This window comes from Trichechus manatus, unplaced genomic scaffold (genome assembly GCF_000243295.1).
Source record: "Trichechus manatus latirostris isolate Lorelei unplaced genomic scaffold, TriManLat1.0 scaffold00218, whole genome shotgun sequence".
NCBI classification, from domain to species: domain Eukaryota; kingdom Metazoa; phylum Chordata; class Mammalia; order Sirenia; family Trichechidae; genus Trichechus; species Trichechus manatus.
Window position 1 is genome coordinate 2,133,111 of NW_004444154.1, and position 19,279 is coordinate 2,152,389.

Sequence of the window (19,279 nt, forward strand, 5' to 3'; positions counted from 1 at the left end):
CCAACTCTTCAGACAGGGATTGGACTGGACTGTGGGACATAAAGTGATACTTGTGAAGAATGTGCTTCTTAGTCAAGTAGATACAAGAGACCAAAGGGGCGACTTCTGTCCAGAGGTGAGATGGGAAGGCAGAGAGTTAGGAGCTGGTTGAAGGTTCATGGGGAATCAGGGGCGGAGAGTAGGAGTGTGCTTTCGCAGAATGGGTTGAGTGGTTGGAGTCTCATAACAATGTATGTAAAAAAAAAAAAAATTCTGTATGGGAGACTAACTTGAAATGTAAACTTCATTTAATTACAACAATAAAAATTAATTTAAAAGAAAAACAAGAATATCACTCAATATAGTGCTGGAATATGAGCCCTCTAGGCTGGAAGATGCTACACAATAGCCGCAACAATGGACTCATACCAGTGATTATGGCACAGGACAGGGCAGTGTTTCACTCTGTTATGCATAAGGTCACCATGAGTTGGAGCCAACTCGACGGCAACTAACAACAAATAGAAGACAGTGGGAACATGGGACAATGACCGGGATGACTTCATGGGTTAGGGTGAGCTCTGCAGGTGAGAAGTTTGCTAGATGGGTGAGTAGAGGGACTGGTAGTTGCAAAAGATAATAAAAGCAAAGAGGGGAAATGGCAGAAGATGAGGCTGTACAGTTATGCTTAAAATCATTTGAGGACAACCTGTGGGAATGGAATGTGCATTTCTGAGTGAGTGTTCAAGCAGTCCTTCTAGGCAATGTCCTTTTAAGTAGCGATAGCATATGTGTCCTCTCTTGCCCTGTTCCTCTTATGTCAGGGTTTCTCAGCCTCAACACTGTTGACATATTGGGCTGGTGTGCTGTTGCCTTGATAGTTGTGGGGCTGTCCTGTGCACAGTAGGATGTTATAGCAGTATCCCTGGTCTCTACCTGTTAGATACCAGTAGCACTTCCCTCAGTTCTGATACCCAAAAATGTCTCCAGACATTACCACTTATTTCCTTAGGGAGGAGGGAGATTGTTCCTGGTTGAGAACTACTGCCTTAAATCAAATGTTTGAATCCACCCAGAGGCCCCTGGGAAGAAAGTCCTAATCTACTTCTGAAAGATCACAGCCATTGAAAACCCTGTGGAGCATAGTTCTACTCTGAAACATATGAGGTTGCTGTGAGTCTGAATCTACTTGACAGCAATTGGTGATTGGTTAAGTACATTTTGTGTCTCTGTTTAGTCTCTCACTGTAGGAAGATTAATCATCAGAAAGCTCAACTATCATATCACTCTGCTCATATGTGCAGGGGGTTCCCTTCTCTACCCAATAATTGCAAACTTCTGTAGGTACCCAAAGCCCTCCACCACCAGGCCCCATCCTGTGTCTCCAACTTCATTATTCTTTTTTTTTATATTCTCTTCTCCACCCAAATCGAAATACCAAATGTGGGGGTTCCCAAATACCCCTACCCCCACATTTCTCATCCACTTGCTCTTTCTTATATTAGTCCCTGTACCTGCAAAGCGCACCATTCCCATTCCCAGTTACATTGTTAAACCTTGAAGGTCAGACTTGATTGCCACCTTCTCAGTGAAGCCTTACTTCCTTTCCCCTCCTTTGTTTGCTCCAAATCCTCTAACTGTAGCATTTATTTGTGTCTTATTTTCTAGTCCTCTGTGTACAAATGAGAGATGTGACTTTCTTCTTTGTGTTCCCCATATCTCAAAACACCTTGTCTTAGACAAAAGAAAACCAAAGGAAAAAAACGAAACCCGTTGCCATCAAGTCAATTCCACCTTACAGAGACCTTATAGGACAGAGTAGAACTGCCTCATAGGCTTTCCAGGGAGCAGCTAATGAATTGAACTGCCAGCCTTTTGGTTAACAATTGGGCTCTTAACCACTGCATCATCAGGGCTCCTAGACAAAAGAACGAGGTATTAAATGATTGTCAGTTATCCTGAGGCAGGCAGACCATATACCGTGAAACTTTGTTGCCACATTGATACTGGTATCTAAGAAATATTAACACCATTAAAGATACTCAAATTCCTGAGATTGTCAACGTTGATATTGTATAACATAAGAGATTTTTAATATTTTGTTGCTTTGTTTGTTTGTTTTCTTTCTAGCCTGCCTATGAGAATCTGAGACACAGTGTTGACAACTTTGTGTGAACCATTTAGCCACTCATATATGGAGTCCTCATCTCAATAAGAACCAGCTAAGAAACAATATCAGACAGCAAGTCCTCGAGTATTGATATTGTATAACATTAGAGATTTTTAATATTTTGTTGCTTTGTTTGTTTGTTTTCTTTCTAGCCTGCCTATCAGAATCTGAGACAACGTGTTGACAACTTTGTGGTGAACCACTTAGCAACTCATACATGGAGTCCTCATCTCAATAAGAACCAGCTAAGAAACAATATCAGACAGCAAGTCCTCAAGTAAGTCTGAGTTCTAAGCACGTTTTAAAATGTCACAGCTTACTTTGCCTGAAAGCAAAGACATTACACAGAAGTCTGTTCAGTAATGATGTAGACAACTTTATCAGGTTTGGTATGGCTGCTTCATGTGATGCAGTCTAATTTTAGAGTATACTTTAATCGCTTCGTTTCCTGCCCCTAAATTTTAACAGATTATTCCTGATTTTAGATTCCCTTGATTTTAGTCCAGGTTTTCTATCTTCGAAGTATAGCTTTTATTTATTTATTTGTTTTCATTTTACTGTGACTTTTAACTCTTCTGTTTAGTGATGATGTAGCCAAAAAAATGTGTTTGGACCTATCAAAGCCATTTTGGGTAAATGTAACATAAAAAGAATGAAAAGAGCTGGAATGTTTAGGGAAGTCGGAATCTACTTGACAGCAATTGGTTTTGGGTTAAAAAAAAAAAGTTATATTTACTCCAAAACAGATTTAAAATCGTATGCTTGTTCTTGAATGTAAATATTTGCCAAGACCAGAAGATTCGGACCTTCTGTAGCTGCTTTACTGTCCCAATAAGGGTGACTGAGTTATTTAAAAAGTGCCTAGTCTTCCTGCTTTGACGAATATTTACCTTCAAGCACATCTTTGGGAGTTATATGTGGCTTTCAAACAGTTGACTGCTAACCAAAAGGTCTGCAGTTCGAATCTGCCAGCTGCTCCTTGGAAACCCTATCAGGCAGTTCTACTCTGTCCTGTAGGGTCACTGTGAGTCAGAATTAACTCGATGATTTGTTTGTTTTGGTTTAAACAGTTAAACAAGTCTCTTTTTACCTGCCACCCCTTAATTCCCTCCTGCTCCACAGGAACCTTTCACGCATTTCTAGTATGCTTCTCACTTGATAGTTCTGACCCACAGGAAGCCCCACAACTGAAAATCCACATACTGACTAAAAGACGGACCCAGTTAGCCATAGGTAATACAATACACCAAGAGCTTGGGGGCTCAGACTTGTCTCCTGGTGAATAAGAGAGAAGGGAGATTAACGATAGCTTTGTTGTCTGCATTTTAAAGGATGTTTGAAGAACCTGTAAAGGAGTCCAGATGAGAGCCAAAGATGCCATTAGAGGGCTGCTACATCTGTTGGGAAAAGTCAAAGCTGTTTCCTGAAAGCGAAGAGACATTTCTGTGGGGTGACAGGCCTGGAGGGTTACTCATTTCCACCAAGGCCTTCAGGAGAACAATAACCAAAAGAGGTCAGGGGTGTTGGGAAGGGGGAAAGCTGGTGGCGGGAGGCAGACTCTACTGACCACCAAGGGCTTTTTACTCAGCAATTCGCATAGCTGCCTCCTTTCTCATACTCAATTGCATTGCTTTAAAAGCATGTTTTAGGGGCTCCTGCATGCTTTTCTTCATGTGTTGAGAGCCTAAAATGGAAGACAAATTTCCTGACATCGCATTTATCCCTCAGCGCCCAGTCTATAAGGGAAGCAGTCACTTATTCTGTTCCTTTATTTTAAGGAAGCTAAACTAAATGTGTTGTTAGGTGCCATCGAGTGGATTTTTGACTCATCGTGACTCCACGTGACAGAGTAGAACTGCCCCGTCAGGTTTTCTAGGCTTTGATCTTTACAGGAGCAGATCACCAGGTCTTTCTTCTGTGGAGCTGCTGTGTGGGTTCAGACCGCCAACCTTTTGATTAGCATCCAAGTGCCATTGTTCCACCTAGGCTCTTTAAACTAAATATAAACATGTAAAAATCAAGTAGGTAGTTACAATTGTAGGTGTACAAATATCAAACACGGTTATCGCAAAATCATGTTTGCTGAGGGGTTGCTGTACACATTCATGAGGGTTGTTGTAACTGTCAGTGATTAAATACTAGAACATTCTACCGATGGGAAATGAAGAATCTCCTCCAGAGACATTTAAAACAGGGAAAACAATGACCTCCGTAGATAATTTAGGTATTGCTCTTCCTGGGACGTCTGTAAATTCTCTTGGCTGTTATTTATTTTTAAATGAACTATTCTCTTTCGAGATTTCATTAGCAAAGGTCTGTATCACTCATAACATTTTAAAGCTTCCTCAGAGAAAGGGATTAGTTGTGTTTAAATAATGATGTGGAGGATTTGTTGCTGTTAAGTCGATTCTAACTCCTAGTCCCTGTTAACACAGTTTCAAACAGTTTCTCATACATATACTTTGAAAAATACTAAATTGACTTTCTTAGGTTAGACTATATAAAATTGCCATTTTTCTAGGACAGAGACGATCTAAACTAAACTAACTCATTGCCTTCGAGTTGATTACGACTGATAGTGACTAATGCCAACAATTTCGTATGGTTCAATCCACTGACTCAGTCAGGGGAAAAAAATCTTATTCTCCATATGCATTCAGTTGTACAACAAAGTCTGAAAATGCTAGGTAGCTCTGAATAATGATCTTAACAGAATTTAAAATGAAGACAAGGAAATAACTTTAACCAGAAAAATGCCAGCTACTCTCATTTTGGCTTTGCCTTTGAGGCTGGGACATGGTTTCTGCCCTCTTTGGTGAGGCAGCTAGAGTCACACCTCCAGGCAGTGAGCCTAGTAAGAGCAGTATGGTCATTAGCATGGCCTCCATTTTTTGTTTAAGATCAGAGCTGACCTCTGTTGTGACAGAAGATTAAAGTAGAGGTGTTTTTGTTTGTATATTTGTTTGTAGGAAGAGGGGCCAGAAAATGGGCAAACAGACAAAGAGAACAAACAATAACTTGGGGGTGGGTGGGTTTTGTTTGTTTTGTTTTGTTTTTTAATGCCTTTGTGCTACTTGTCCCATAAATCAAAACATTTTTAAGATTGTTTTTCCTGGTTTATTTTCTACCTGCTACATTTTAAAGACACCTGTAAGATGTGGCAGTATTTGCAGGATTTGCATTTTTTGTCTTAGAACTTTAAAAAGCATATAACCTACTTTGTGGTGATTTGACTCATTTTTCTCTATGGCCCACATAAGTAGAATTATAATATCACAAGACTGCAAGGTGCCTCAGGAGATGAAAATCGAATCCATCCTGCACTCCAGACAGACCTACACTCAAAAATAGCATTGTGAAGTATAAGGAGAGTCACCTCCTCACCCATTCTATAGAGAGAGACTGAGGCCTAGCACCTCACCCTTCCAACACTATCGGGACATTTCAATTCCTCACATTTTTTTTAGGAAGAACCAAGGTTTAAGTGCATTTCTTAAAATAAATTCACCTGTGAACCATCTCATAACATGGATGAAACTGGAGGACATTATGCTGAGTGATATAAAGTCAATCACAAAAGGACAAATATTATATGAGACCTCTATTGTAAAAACCCATGAAAAAGTTCATACACAAAATGTAACAATCTTTGTTGGTTACCAGGGATGGGAGGGGTGGGGGGGGAAATACTAAATAGGCAATAGATAAGTGGTATCTTGGGTGAAGGGTGAGACAGTACACAATACAGGGGAAACTAGCACAACGTGTACAGAGAAAGGTCATGGAAGCCTCATAGACACATCCAAACTCCCTGAGGGACTGAATTGCTGGGCGGAGGGCTGTGGGGACCATGGTCTCAGGGAACATCTAGCTCAATTGGCATGACACAGCTTATAAAGACAATGCTCTACATCCTACCTTGGTGAGTAGTGTCTGGGGTCTTAAAAGCCTGTGAGCGGCCATCTAAGATACTCCACTGGTCTCATCCCTTCGGGTGCAAGGGAGAATGAAGAGAACAGGATACAAGGAAAAGATTAGTCCAAAGGCCTAATTGTCCACAGCTACCAAGGCCTCCACTGGACTGAGTCCAGTACAGCTAGATGGTGCCCGGCTACCACCGCTGACTGCTCTGACCAGGATCACAACAGAGGGTTCTGGACAGAGCTGGAGAAGGATGTAGAGCATAATTCTAACTCACAAAAAAAAGACCAGATTTACTGGTCTAGAGGAGACTGGAGAAACCTCGAGAGTATGGCCCCCAGACACCCTTTTAGCTCAGTGGTGAAGTTACCTCCGAGGTTCACTGTTCAGCTTGGGAGTGGACAGCCCCGTAAAACCAAATGAGACTAACGAGGTACAGGAGTCCAGTGACAAGGGCCAGAAGGGGACAAGAAAGCTGGTGATAGGGAACACAAGGTTGAGTAAGGGTATTGTTGATGTGTTGTGAGATTGTTAACCATTGTCATAGGGCAACATTTGTAGTAACTGTTAAATGAGAACCTATTTTGTTCTGTAAGCCTTCATCTTAAGTGAGAATAACAGCACAGTTGGAAGAGTGTAGTCAATGTCACTGAACTGTGTATGTAGAAATTTTTGAAATGGTGTATCTTTGGCTATGTGTATTTTCACCAAAAAAAAAGGTTGAGAATTAAGAGGGTTAATACGTTGTGGGGTTGTTAACCAATGTCATAAAACAACATGTGTACTACTGTTTCATGAGAAACTATTTGTTCTGTAAGCCTTCACCTGAAGTACAATAAGATATTAAAATAAATAAATAAATAAATTCACATTCTCTTATTTTACTCAGACACCTTTGGTTTTCTGCCCATTTCAGACATCGCTGTCCTCTTTGCTCCTTTGTCCCTTGTATGTGCTATGTAACCTGGAGCACCTTTGTTGCCCTTCTCTTCTATGGATATCTAGATCCAGCTCAATTGTCTCCTCCTCTGTGAAGCAGATTATATTATCCCAAATTATCTTAGACACATTTAATAATGTATTACTCCTGTCTTTTTCTATAGTACATGGTACATATTTTAGTTGAATTGTTTATGTCTACTTTCCCCCACCAGAACAAGGAACAGGTCTGATTTGTAGCTAAACAGGTGGCCAGTACTCGTTAAAAAAAAAAACTCATTGCTATCGAGTCGATTTCGACTCATAGCGACCCTATAGGACAGAATAGAACTGCCCCCATAGAGTTTCCAAGGAGCGCCTGATGGAGTTGAACTGCCAGCCTTTTGGTTAGCAGCCGTAGCTCTTAACCACTATGCCACCAGGGTTTCCATGGCCAGTACGGTGCCTGTTATATAGAAGCCACTCATAATGTAACAGTTGAATGAATAAATCGTCCAGTTTTTATAGCAAGAAGACAATAAAAGGAAAGCCAGAAGTCTTAACTTTCATTTCTGTTTGCCTAATTTTCTTTTTTCTTTTTAGTATGATGAAATTACATTTTGTGTTCTTCAGCTTACGTGCAGACTCTAATGCTTATAAAAGACATGTTTTTCTGCTTTTATAAAAGTTACAGAGTCCATAGTTTTATTTCATACCCAGAACTCAGCCTTAGTGATAGTTTATCCCTATATGCCACAGGCATGGCTGGGGTGAAATAAGCATCACATATATTCCCGGGCTCTGTCTACTATGCTTAGTTTTAAGGGTGTTTTTGTTGTTGTTGTTTTGTGTGTTTTAGAATTTCCAGCAGTGACAGCAATAGAAAGATTATAGACTTTTTTGTAGTATGGTATACCTAAATGCTTCTACAGCTTAAAACTTATTTTCCATTGCTTATTCTGTGCATCTGTCTGGATGAATGCATCAGGCCAATTTAAGATTGAACATATATATACCAGTGATAGTTTTAAAGTATTTAATGTAAATAATATTAAATTATTTTTCCACCCTTAAATTGTCCTGTGTTTCAGGTCAGGAATGTTGGAGTCTGGTATTGACCGAATCATTTCTCAGGTTGTGGATCCAAAGATCAACCACACATTCAGACCTCAGGTGGAGAAAGCTGTGCATGAGTTTTTGGCCACGTTAAATCACAAAGAGGAAGCAAGTGCCAGTACAGCTCCCGATGATGAGAAGCCAGATTCTTCCATCATTATACAAGGTGGTTTGCTTTTACTCTTGGTCAGTTCCATTGCTTTTGTTCTTTGCACTGAGGATCAAGTTAGGGGTATTTGGTTCCTTAAACATTTCCTTGTTTGGCTATCTAGCAAAATTGAATTTACTTTAAATATCACCCAGATTCCTAAACTGGCATAACATCTTATTTTATATTAATACAAATAATAAGCATCTTAGTAGTGTGTTGTGTGTGTGTTGTGTGTATGTTTGCATTTTAATAGAGGGAATAATTAAAATCATTAGAGAATATGTTCTCTTTTTGGGTACTAGACAGAAGCTTCACGGATTTGCATAGTGCCTTTCCTAAGATACTGTTAGAGAGGTAGAGAATTTAGAATATATTGTGTACTGCCACTTGTACCTGAAAGTCTAAAGGAACATGAATGATCTGCACAGCGTGTGTATCATGTAAAGATGATAGTGACATGTAACGTTATTCAGCAAAGGTGTTTACCTTCTGCATAAATTTATTCGAAAACGTGTCTTTCCCTCTAAGGTATCCCTGCTCCTGGGCCCAGTGCTAATGTAGCTAATGATGCCATGTCAATCTTGGAAACCATAACTTCTCTTAACCAAGAAGCTAGTGCTGCCAGGGCCTCAACAGAAACGTCCAACTCCAAGGCCAATGAGAGAGTATACAAAAAACTGCCATTTCAACCAAGCACCGATATTAATACTGAAAAAGACAGAACTTCAGAGGATGTGGCTGATAAAGAGAAATCTCCCCCTGACTCTGCAGGGGAAGGACTGGAAGCAGCCCCTAAGTCCGAAGAATCCAATGACTTCCCTGGTCCAGTTGAAGAAATTAAAAATCATGCAAAAGAGAATAATAGTTTAATTCTGGTCAGTAAGGAAGTTCAACAGGAAGGCAGTGACCAAAAAAATAAATCAACAGACAAAGGTGAAAAGAAACTCGATAGCAATGAGAAAGGAGAAAGAAAGAAAGAAAAGAAGGAAAAGACTGAAAAGAAATTTGATCACTCAAAAAGGAGTGAAGAGATGCAAAAAATAAAAGATGAAAAACAAGTAAAGGAAAAAGAAGTAGAGAGTTCAAAACTTCCTACAGAAAAGAACAGTAATAAAGCTAAAACTGTTGAAGGAACAAAAGAAGGTATGTAAAAACTTGCAAAAGATCTACATTAGTTTACAGAACAAAGGGTATCTATTTGGGGATATCCCATATTTGCGTGTCTTCAAATTTTAGTAAATTTATTTGATAATTGTTTTAAAACTCTGAAAACTTAGAATCCCCTTTGTTAAAAAAAGAACAGCAAACATTTGTATATTTCTTTTCTACATTAATGTACCAGTTCACAAAGTGAATAAACTGAACAACTCTGAAATTTTATCATTTAAGTCTTATAACTTCTCATATGCATTATTCCACCCAGCTTTATTCATAATTGTACAGTAAAACCTGTGAAAGGTGGAACCTGTGTAAAATGGAAACTGTCAGAGAAGGAAAACTCAAAATATTTTCCACTAATACGGAGAGATGGAAAAGTGTTTAATGCTGCACTCTGTCAAAGGCAGAAGACCTGCAAGACCCAGAAAAACAAGGCAGTTTCACCAAGTTCCAGCTCTCACAGGTTTCACTGTATCTCCTGTTCTTTAAAATATTAAATGGTAAATATCTCACTCAAAACTTGCTTTTGTTTATATCACACCTTAAATTAATTGTTTAGTTATATTTGCAGGATACTAATGTACCTTTGTATTTTTTAGAAACAGCTCTATGTTGTTTGATAATAGTTGATAAGACAGATTTTTCATTTCTGCAGTTGAATTTCTTTGATGTGTATTTGAAGCAGAAAATTTTAAATGTAAGTTCAGAATTAGGTTCTGAGTCTGTTCTAGTAACAAGCTGATTTAGTTTGTGTTTGATTTTATTCCTGAAGATTGCTCTCTGGTAGATTCTGATGTGGATGGACTTACTGACATCACAGTTAGCTCTGTCCATACCAGTGATCTTTCATCTTTTGAAGAAGACACTGAGGAGGAAGTTGTAATGTCTGACAGCACTGAAGAAGGCGAGATTACATCAGATGGTAAAACATTTTACTTAATAATGCCTCTGTGAAGTTTCCCATGGAGCATTATTTGTGTATACAGATGACTCTGTCTTGAAAAACAGTGTGGTATAGTGGCAGAGCATGGGACTTTGTAGTGGGAAGATTTGTTTCTGAGTCCCAAAATCTGAGGTTTCTCTTGGAGCAAACTTGGTAAGTCACTAAACCTTAATAAGCCTTGGTTTGTCCATCTTTTAACTCCACCCATGGAATTACTGTAAGACTTAGATGAGATCGTGCATATGAAGATACTTTTTGTTTGTTTTTAAGCTCACTAATAAGTGCTTGCTGTGTTCCAGGCACTGTGCTAAGGGCTTTTATGTGATAACCTATGTAATCTTCACAATAACTCTGTGAAGTAGGTACAAGCAAGGAAACAAAGTCACGGAGAGTGTGTGTCTTGTCCAAGGTCACACAGCTAGTGAGCACCAGCCTGTTTCACACCTGAATCTATGCTACCCACCACTTATGCTACTCTTTGCCACATCATTCAGTTGGCATCAAAAACCAAAACTGCTGAATATTATTTGCAGTTGCCTGTTCATAGCATTTTGTAAATTTGCTGTTCTCTTTTGGATAGGATCCCTAGGGATATTATAGAGGAGAAAAAGTAGAAGCAAAAACAAAGGGAAGGAGGATTTATTTTTTTGATGCCACAGATGTGTCTCAATCTCGCCTATCTTTCATTTTTTTCTTAGTATCCATGAAAAAAATCAAAAGGCCACAGTAATAGCGCTCCCTACCCAAATCTGTCCCCATGAGGCCAGTTCCGTAGTGTCTACCTACAGAGAATGCTGCTCATGTTGGGAACACTGTACTTTCATTTACCTAAATAAAATATTCTAACTCTGGATGTTTTCATATATTTTTTTAAGTTTTTTTTTTTCCTGAGCAGGATTGGATTTTATATGTACGGGTGGATTTTATATGTATGAGATCCAAAAAGTAAGAAGATGGCTGTTTTAGGAGTGCTGAGTAGTAGGAAAGTAACTGTGGTGGTGCAGTGGTTAAGCGCTCAGCTGCTAACCAAAAGGTGGTTTGAACCCACCAGATGCTCCGCAGGAGAAATGTGGCATTCGGCTTTTGTAAAGACTACAGCCTTCGAAACCCTAGGGGGCAGTTTTACTCTAACCTATAAGGTCACACTGAGTCAGAATCCACTAAATGGCAACGGGTTTGGTTTTGGTTTTAATGCAGTAGCAAATGAAAACTTTGTTTGCATAGTATCCTCCTTCTTGCGGTATCACTGGGGAAATAAATCCGCCTTCCTAGTGTAGAGGGGTTTTAGAGTATACTTGGTATAGGGCCACATATTGATTCCTGCTTCTTCCTTAAATGAGACACTAGCAGGTAGTCGTTAAAATCTTAAGTTTACTTTAAAGAAAGGCTTCAAGTGAACTTCTTCAACTTAACAGTGGTAAAGCATTCATATCAAGTCCACTGACATACAAATGATAATTCACTGTTTCTCAAGAGAACATGTCATTAGGTGCTGTTGAATTGGTTCTGACTCATAACAACCCCAGGTACAACAGAACAAAACATTGCCCGGTCCTGCACCATCCTCACACTTGTTGCTATGTTTGAGCCGATTGTTGCAGCCACTGTGTCAGTCTGTCTCATTGAGAGTCTTCCTGTTCTTCACTGACCCTCTACCTTACCAAGCACAATGTCCTTCTCCAGGGACTAGCCCCTCCTGATAACATGTCCAAAGTATGTGAGACAAAGTCTCACCATCATCGCTTCCAAAGAGCACTCTGTACTTCTTCCAAGACAGACTTGTTCATTTTTCTGGGAGTCCACAGTATATTTAATATTCCTCACCAACACCATAATTCAAAGGTGTTAATTCTTCGGTCTTCCTTAGTCTTAATCTAGTTTTCTCATGCATATGAGATGATTGAAAGTATCATGGCTTGGGTCAGATGCACCTTAGTCCTCAAAGTGATGTCTTTGCTTGTTAACACTTTAAAGAGTTCTTTTGCAGCAGATTTGCCCCGTACAATACATCATTTCATTTCTTGACTGTTACTTCCATGGGCATTGATTGTGGATCCAAGTAAAGTGAAATCCTTGACAACTTCAGTATTTTCTCCATTTATCATGATGTTACTTATTGATCTGCTTGAGAGGATTTTGTTTTCTTTATGTTGAGGTGTAATCCATACTGAAGGCAGTGGTCTTTGATCTTCATCAGTAAGTGCTTCAAGTCCTTCTTGCTTTCAGCAAGCAAGGTTGTGTCATCTACATTTGCAGGTTAATGAGTCTTCCTCCAATCCTGATGCTGCATTCTTCTTCATATAGTCCAGCTTCTTGGGTTATTTGCTCAGCATACAGATTGAATAAGTATGCTGAAAGGCTACAACCCTGAAGCACACCTTTCCTGATTTTAAACCACGTAGTATCGCCTTGTTCTGTTCCAACGACTGTCTCTTACTCGGTGTACACATTTTGCATGAGAACGTAAATAACATCTAATTTTTCTTTGCCTTCCTCCTTTGTGTTTGAGAAACTGATTGTTAAGAAGCAAGGTATAGATTAAAGCCTTTACAAATGTCAATTTCTGAATTTTCACTTACTGATATTACCCTTTTGGGCCTACAAATACACTTGAACTACGTCGATACTGTGTTTGATGCTTATACAGCATAATGCTGATTTTATTACTAATTTTCAAAAGCACTCCTCTTTCTATTGACTTTCTTCCAGATGAAGAGAAGAGCAAACTGAATAAAACACAAACTCAAACTAGTGATCCTAGCGAAGGAAAAGCAAAAGGCGTACGACATGCTTATGTCCACAAACCATATCTTTACTCCAAGTACTACAGTGATTCTGATGATGAACTTACTGTAGAACAACGACGACAGTCTGTTGTAAGTCAGATTTGATCTGTTATTTTTTTGGCCTACTAAATGAGGTTGACAAACGAATAGTCTGTGCAAGGCACTCATTAGCTTACAAAGCAGTTACATCCTGTCTCTGCCTTTAGGAATCTTGTCATTTAATTAGGGAGCTTAGACATGAACTTACAGTTGAGGTGTGCATCTCATCATCATTAATAGTGAAAAACTGGTAACCACCTAAATGTTTCATGGAATGGAAAGGTTTGAATCAAGTCATACAAAGAGACATAATGGTTTAGAGCCATTTATATAATATTAAGAAGAAAGGAAATACAGTCTACATTATTTCCTGGATTTGAAAGTGCTTCTAGTTGTAATATCTGCCACTGAATTAATACCAGCTTTTTAGAGGGAAAAATAAAAAAAATGCTACCTCATATACATGTGGATCCCAATTTCACAAACATTAAAATATGAAAAGTTGTGCATCTTAGAATGAGGAAATACTACCACATAGAAAAAAGATTTGAGGAAAATACACCAAAATGCTAATGGTGGTTACCAGTATTATTTGTGATTTTTTTTTTTTTTAATAATCCTATTTTATATTTGGAGCCTTGGTGGTGCAGTGGTTAAAAACTTGGCTGCTGACCCATGGGTCGTCAGTTTGAATCCACCAGCTGCTCCTTGGCTCCTTGGGGTAGAACTGCCGTATGGGGCAGTTCTACGCTGTCCTGTAGGGTTGCTGGGAGTTGGAATCAACTCAACGGTAGTGAGTTTTTTTGTTTTATTTTGCATTTGCTAAAGTTTGTATGATGAACATCTATTTTATGATAGGAGGATAGGGTGCTTTTTTTCGTTTATATAAGAGATATCCCAAGGGAATAAAAGATGATTGCTAAGTTAATACTATAAGATGAGGTAAGAAATACTCTGCTAAGGTTTTGTTGTATCCATCATTCCACAAATTTTTTTAAGGGTCTGTTACAAGTAGGTCCTACACAAGAGCTCCGTGGGGACCCTGAGAGGAGAAAAGGTGACTTAGTAGCCACCTTTCTGGAGCTTTCAGGCCGGTGGTCAGGGAAGGTTTCCCAAGGAGGTTGAAGTTGAGATAAATGTTAAATATTTCTAATTTATTTAGAGGAGGAACTTCTAAGAGGGCAGGAAAGCATGCAAAGAGCCCCGTGATGAGTAAGTCTAGACTAGGTTGTGTGAATGGTGAATCAACCCATTGACTCAACAAGAGGTTTGTGTTGAAAAGCCAGGAAGTGATAGGAGAAATCTTTTATCTTTCGCAAAAGTACTATGAAAAGTATTGGATAAAAAAGTCAGCCACTTGTTTAATCTGTACCATTTTAATATTTTTAAAAATAAAGAGTATCGAAAATAGAATCTTGATTGTGGATTTGAGGAGTCGGGGCCTTTTAGTTGCCCTGGGGAGCAGGGTATCAAGGTAGTCTCTCATCACCACTTTGCCATGAAGGATTATAAACCAGCCTAGTAGGGAGCAGTCTGTAGCAGTAGATGCCAATGCAGTCTTTTGTGAGGCCTTGGGTGAAACCTTGCTCAATTGATAAAAACCTCAGTGAACAGCATGCTTTGTTTCTCTGCCTTCATATCATGCTTATCTCCTGAAAAGGTTACTTGGTCAGGAGTTACACTGCCCTTAGGGCTTTTGGCACTTTGAGGCTTTAAGCTCTGGCCGGGAAAGGGTGATGGGAGTAACACAATGACTGTGCATTCTCCCTGGCTTTAAAATGTTGTTGCTATTGGGTGCTGTCATGTCAATTCTGACTCACAGTGACCCTGTATGTCAGAGTAGAACTGCCCCATAGGGTTTTCTAGGCTGTAATCTTTATGGGAGCAGATCGCCAGATCTTTTACCCGTGGAGCTACTGGGTGAGTTTGAACAGCCAACCTTTTGGCTGATAGCTGAGCACTTAACCGATGCACCACCAGGGCTCTTTGGCTTTAAAATAGACCAGCAGAAAGTTCCAAAGCCTAGATCCTGAGAGTATAACCAGCAAGTCATATTTGTTGTGGGACTAGCCTGTCACTTGAATCTGAATTTTAACTTTTTCCTTTAAGAATAATTGAGAAGTTATAGAGACCTCCCTATATACCCTTGATGCCCTTTATTTTCATGGCTGTTCTTTTGACTGAAGCAGCCAGTTTACCAAACCACCCTTTCCTTTCTTTAATGGCATTCTGAAAAAGTTGTGGAAATTTTTCACATCTGTCTCTTTTATTCTTCTGGTAGCTTCCAAATTCTGGAAAAGTAAGTATAGTGAAAAACGTGTGTGTTTATGCACATGGTGTAAACACACTTTGCTGAGTCCATTAATTGGTGAGAACATTTGAAAACTAAAACTTTTCCTTATAAAAATTTCTCAGCATATTTGTTTTTCAGAGTGTTTTGCCTGATAATCTGTCAGGATAATTGTGAGTATTTTGTGCTTTTAGGCTAAAGAAAAAGAAGAGAGACTATTAAGAAGGCAAATTAATAGAGAGAAACTTGAAGAAAAGCGAAAACAGAAAGCAGAAAAGACAAAATCTTCAAAAGCCAAGAGTCAAGGTATAGAAGATGCTAACCTTTGATAGTTTGGACTATACTGTATAGTCCATTATTTTCTAGGTGCTCGTATTACTTATGAGAGATGTTATGTTGGTAAAATAACACCTTTTTTTCAGGTGTGGAAAGTTTCCTTATTTTTCATTCTATTAGGTTTAGTCTTTTTTTTGTTTTTGATAAATTGCTCTGTTGTTGTTATTAGATGCTGTCGAGTCAGTTCTAACTCATAGTGACCCTGTGTACAACAGAACGAAACACTGGCCAGTCCTACACCATCCTCACAGTCACTGTTATGCTTGAGCCCATTGTTGCAGCCATTGGGTCAATCCATCTGGTTGCAGAAGACCCTCAGAGAGATATTGCTCTGTCTAAATTAAACATTCTGTCAAGTACCAGCTCACTCAACTCACATGTTAACAGTTCATTTTCCAGTGATTATAGAATGAACTGTCATTGGAAAATGAATTGTTAACATGTAAATAACCGAGGCTTATGATGTTAATGGAGTTGATTTATGTTTTACAGTAAATAAAATAATGCCAAACATATATCTGGACTATTGGTTTGAACACAGTTGAACTCCCTCTGGGCACTGATCTTGTGTAATATATGCAAATACATACACTCAACCGTATGTGGAGATATACTTATTTATTTAAAATGTTAGTATTTTTGTTTGCCTTTACATAGCATGATCATTTCAAGTAGAAAAGATAAGACTTCTCCATCTAAAATATTTTTACTCCAGCATAACCTTAGGATATTGACTAAAGCAATTTCTCATGTTTTGCAATGATGAGAAAATCTTAATGGAAAATAAATATTACATTGTTTATAAGACTGTGTTCTGAAATATAGTTTATTGGTTGCTTTTTCCTAGGCAAAGGTAGTGTCGACCTAGAAGAGTCATCTGCCAAGAGTTTGGAACCCAAAGCCCCCAGAATTAAAGAAGTCCTTAAAGAACGGAAAGTTTTAGAGAAAAAAGTAGCCTTAAGTAAAAAAAGAAAAAAAAATTCAAGGTACATATTTTATCTGGCCACGTTCCCATTGTAATGTCCTCCCTTTATATTCATGTACTAGAGGCATTGAAAACGACAGCGTAAAGAGCCATACCTTTAATATATGCATTACTACGTGATTATGAAGAACCTTAGGGTTTCATTTGTAGTGTCATAATCTATTGTGTTAATATCTATAACATTCCAAAGTAGTATATCTTAACTTTTTTTGGGTCCCAGACCTCTTTGATAATCTGATGAAAACTTTGGACCTTCTTCCCAGAAAAAGTACATGCATACACACACAATTGTACCTAGAGTTTCAGAGAATTGTAGACCCGCTGCAATATGTCCATGGACCTCTAGAAACATATGGAAGTATCCTTGTTTTGGATATTCAGTAACAATTTATTTACAATGACTGCATCCATTCTCCAGTCTTTTCAGGCAGCTGTCTTTACCTGTATTCCATGCTTCTCCTTTAAACCAAAGGTTTGAGCCACATTCTTTTTTGCTACTGCATTATTATGGTCAATTCTATAAGAAATAGAAAGCCAAAGAGACCCTGAGAGTAGCTATGAAGTCTTACGAGTCCTAGGCTGAAATTTTGTTGTTTCATTGAAGTACAATTTTATAATTTATCATAGATTTCAAGATAGCTGAACCAATAATTTGTATAACGCAGTGAGAAGAGTTAGCTGTCAGTTTCCTTACCATTTTACTTCATTCCTGTTGATCCGAACAAATGAGACTACCCTGTTTTCACCAAAAAGAAAAAAGAGCTAAGACTATACAGTAGGCTTTCAAAATGTAATTGTGGCCCATAAAGATATTCAACCCTTCAAGCAGCAAATCGGGACCTTTTGTTTCAAGGATACTTTCCTTTTGCACCAGTAGCAGTGTGTTCATGCCATATTTGGGGATCATGTACTTTGCTGTTGTAACAAGTCACCATTTATGGATTAAGTGTTTATTGTAAAAGAAAGCATTTTTATTATTTTTTTAAATCTTACGAAGTCTTATATTTGAATCAAACAAACTTCATGTTTAACTTTTTTTTTTTTAACTTGCTTAGGAATATTGAAGAAAATTCTAAAAAGAAACAGCAACCTGAGGAAGATTCCAAAGAAACCCTCAAACCAAGTGAGGTGTGTCTTAATCAGTAAAACTTCATTTAAATAAAATGCTCTTTTGTTAGATATAGGTCATTCAGTCCTTTGGAAGAAAATTTAGAAGACAATTTGATCTTTTCCAAGTTGAATAGAAACTCCCTTACATTCAGGATTCTTGAACTCCCATTTTGTTATATTCTGAATTCCTCATTTTGGTGAGTTGATATATGTGGTCTTTTGCCTAGGTAATAACAGCTTTTCTGCTTTCCTTTTTTTAACCTTTTTTTTTCTGTTTCTTAATTGGTAATTACAAAATTACCAGTAACAATGATAAAGGGGAAAATACCTAAAATTCCTCTACCATAACTAACCATCTGTCTTACTTGCATTCATTCCTTGTCCACATGTGTACATAATCTAGAGTGGATATAATCTAGAAAAAAGTTTTTAACATTCCGTTTTAGTCGTTTCATGTCACCTTGCACGTTGTAAGCTTCCTAGTGATTATACTTAATGATTGTATATATAATATTGAATGGATATACCATAATTTACCAAAGCATTTACTTATAGTTGAGCATTTAGGTTGTTTCCAAGATTTTATTATCATCTTAAATAGTAGCAATATGTACCATGAATATATTTCTTCCATTTTTCGGATTACTTTCTTAGGATAAACTTTCAGTTTTTGCTGTGTTTAAATCGTTATTTATATTACCTATTTATAATGCTGTAGCTGACATTTCTGGGGAAGGGGGGCTAATATCTTAGTAATTATTCATAACCAGTAAGCAGTTTTTATTTCTTTAAAAATATTAGAGACATATATAGAAGTATATTCTCATGTTTTAATGGCATATTTTTTAGGTATTTTATGTTAAAATTATATTTTGAAAATCTTATAAACTTTTATTCACATGTAATCACTTAGAATTTGTTGTAAGTGATTTATTTGTAAAATTTATTTATTGTAAAATTCCAAGTGATTACATGAGGGGTATTCACTAACTAGGTAGTAGACAAGAATTATCTTAGGTGAAGGGAAGGACAGCACACACTACAGGGGAAGTCGGCACAACGGGACTAAACCAAAGCTAATAACTTTCCTAAATACAACGAAACACTTCGAGGGATGGAGTCGGAGGGGCAGGGTTCTCAGGACCGTCGTTTCAGGGGACATCTAGGTCAATTGGCATAACAAAGTTTATTAAGAAAACGTTCTGCATCCTGCTTTGGTGAGTGGCATGTGGGGTCTTAAAAGCCAGCAAGCGGCCATCTAAGGTACATTAGTTGGTCCCAACCCACCTGGAGCAAGGAGAATGAATAACACCAAAGACACAAGGAAAGTATTAGCCCAAGAGACAGAAAGGGCCACATAAACCAGAGACTTCATCA

The 19,279-nt window shown here is 38.2% G+C and overlaps 1 protein-coding gene across 10 annotated transcripts in view; it reads left to right on the forward strand.

Annotated features, from left to right (window-relative positions):
- BOD1L1 (biorientation of chromosomes in cell division 1 like 1) overlaps positions 1–19,279 on the forward strand; it is a 79,668-nt gene that overhangs the window by 14,844 nt on the left and 45,545 nt on the right. For 6 of the 10 annotated variants that reach the window (XR_002825949.1, XM_023742787.1, XM_023742786.1 and 3 more), the window contains exons 2-9: positions 2,302–2,426; positions 8,080–8,270; positions 8,784–9,398; positions 10,186–10,335; positions 13,066–13,232; positions 15,666–15,777; positions 16,655–16,793; positions 17,848–17,920. Coding sequence is in view for 8 of the 10 variants with exons in the window: in XM_023742787.1 (XP_023598555.1) it covers positions 2,302–2,426; positions 8,080–8,270; positions 8,784–9,398; positions 10,186–10,335; positions 13,066–13,232; positions 15,666–15,777; positions 16,655–16,793; positions 17,848–17,920 (1,572 nt within the window). In the remaining 2 variants the exon portion in view is untranslated. Of the gene's footprint in view, positions 1–1,107; positions 2,427–8,079; positions 8,271–8,783; positions 9,399–9,427; positions 10,336–12,669; positions 13,233–15,665; positions 15,778–16,654; positions 16,794–17,847; positions 17,921–18,076; positions 18,100–19,279 lie in introns of those variants that run through there. The other 4 variants (XM_023742789.1, XM_023742792.1, XM_023742790.1 and 1 more) reach the window with 4 other exon arrangements.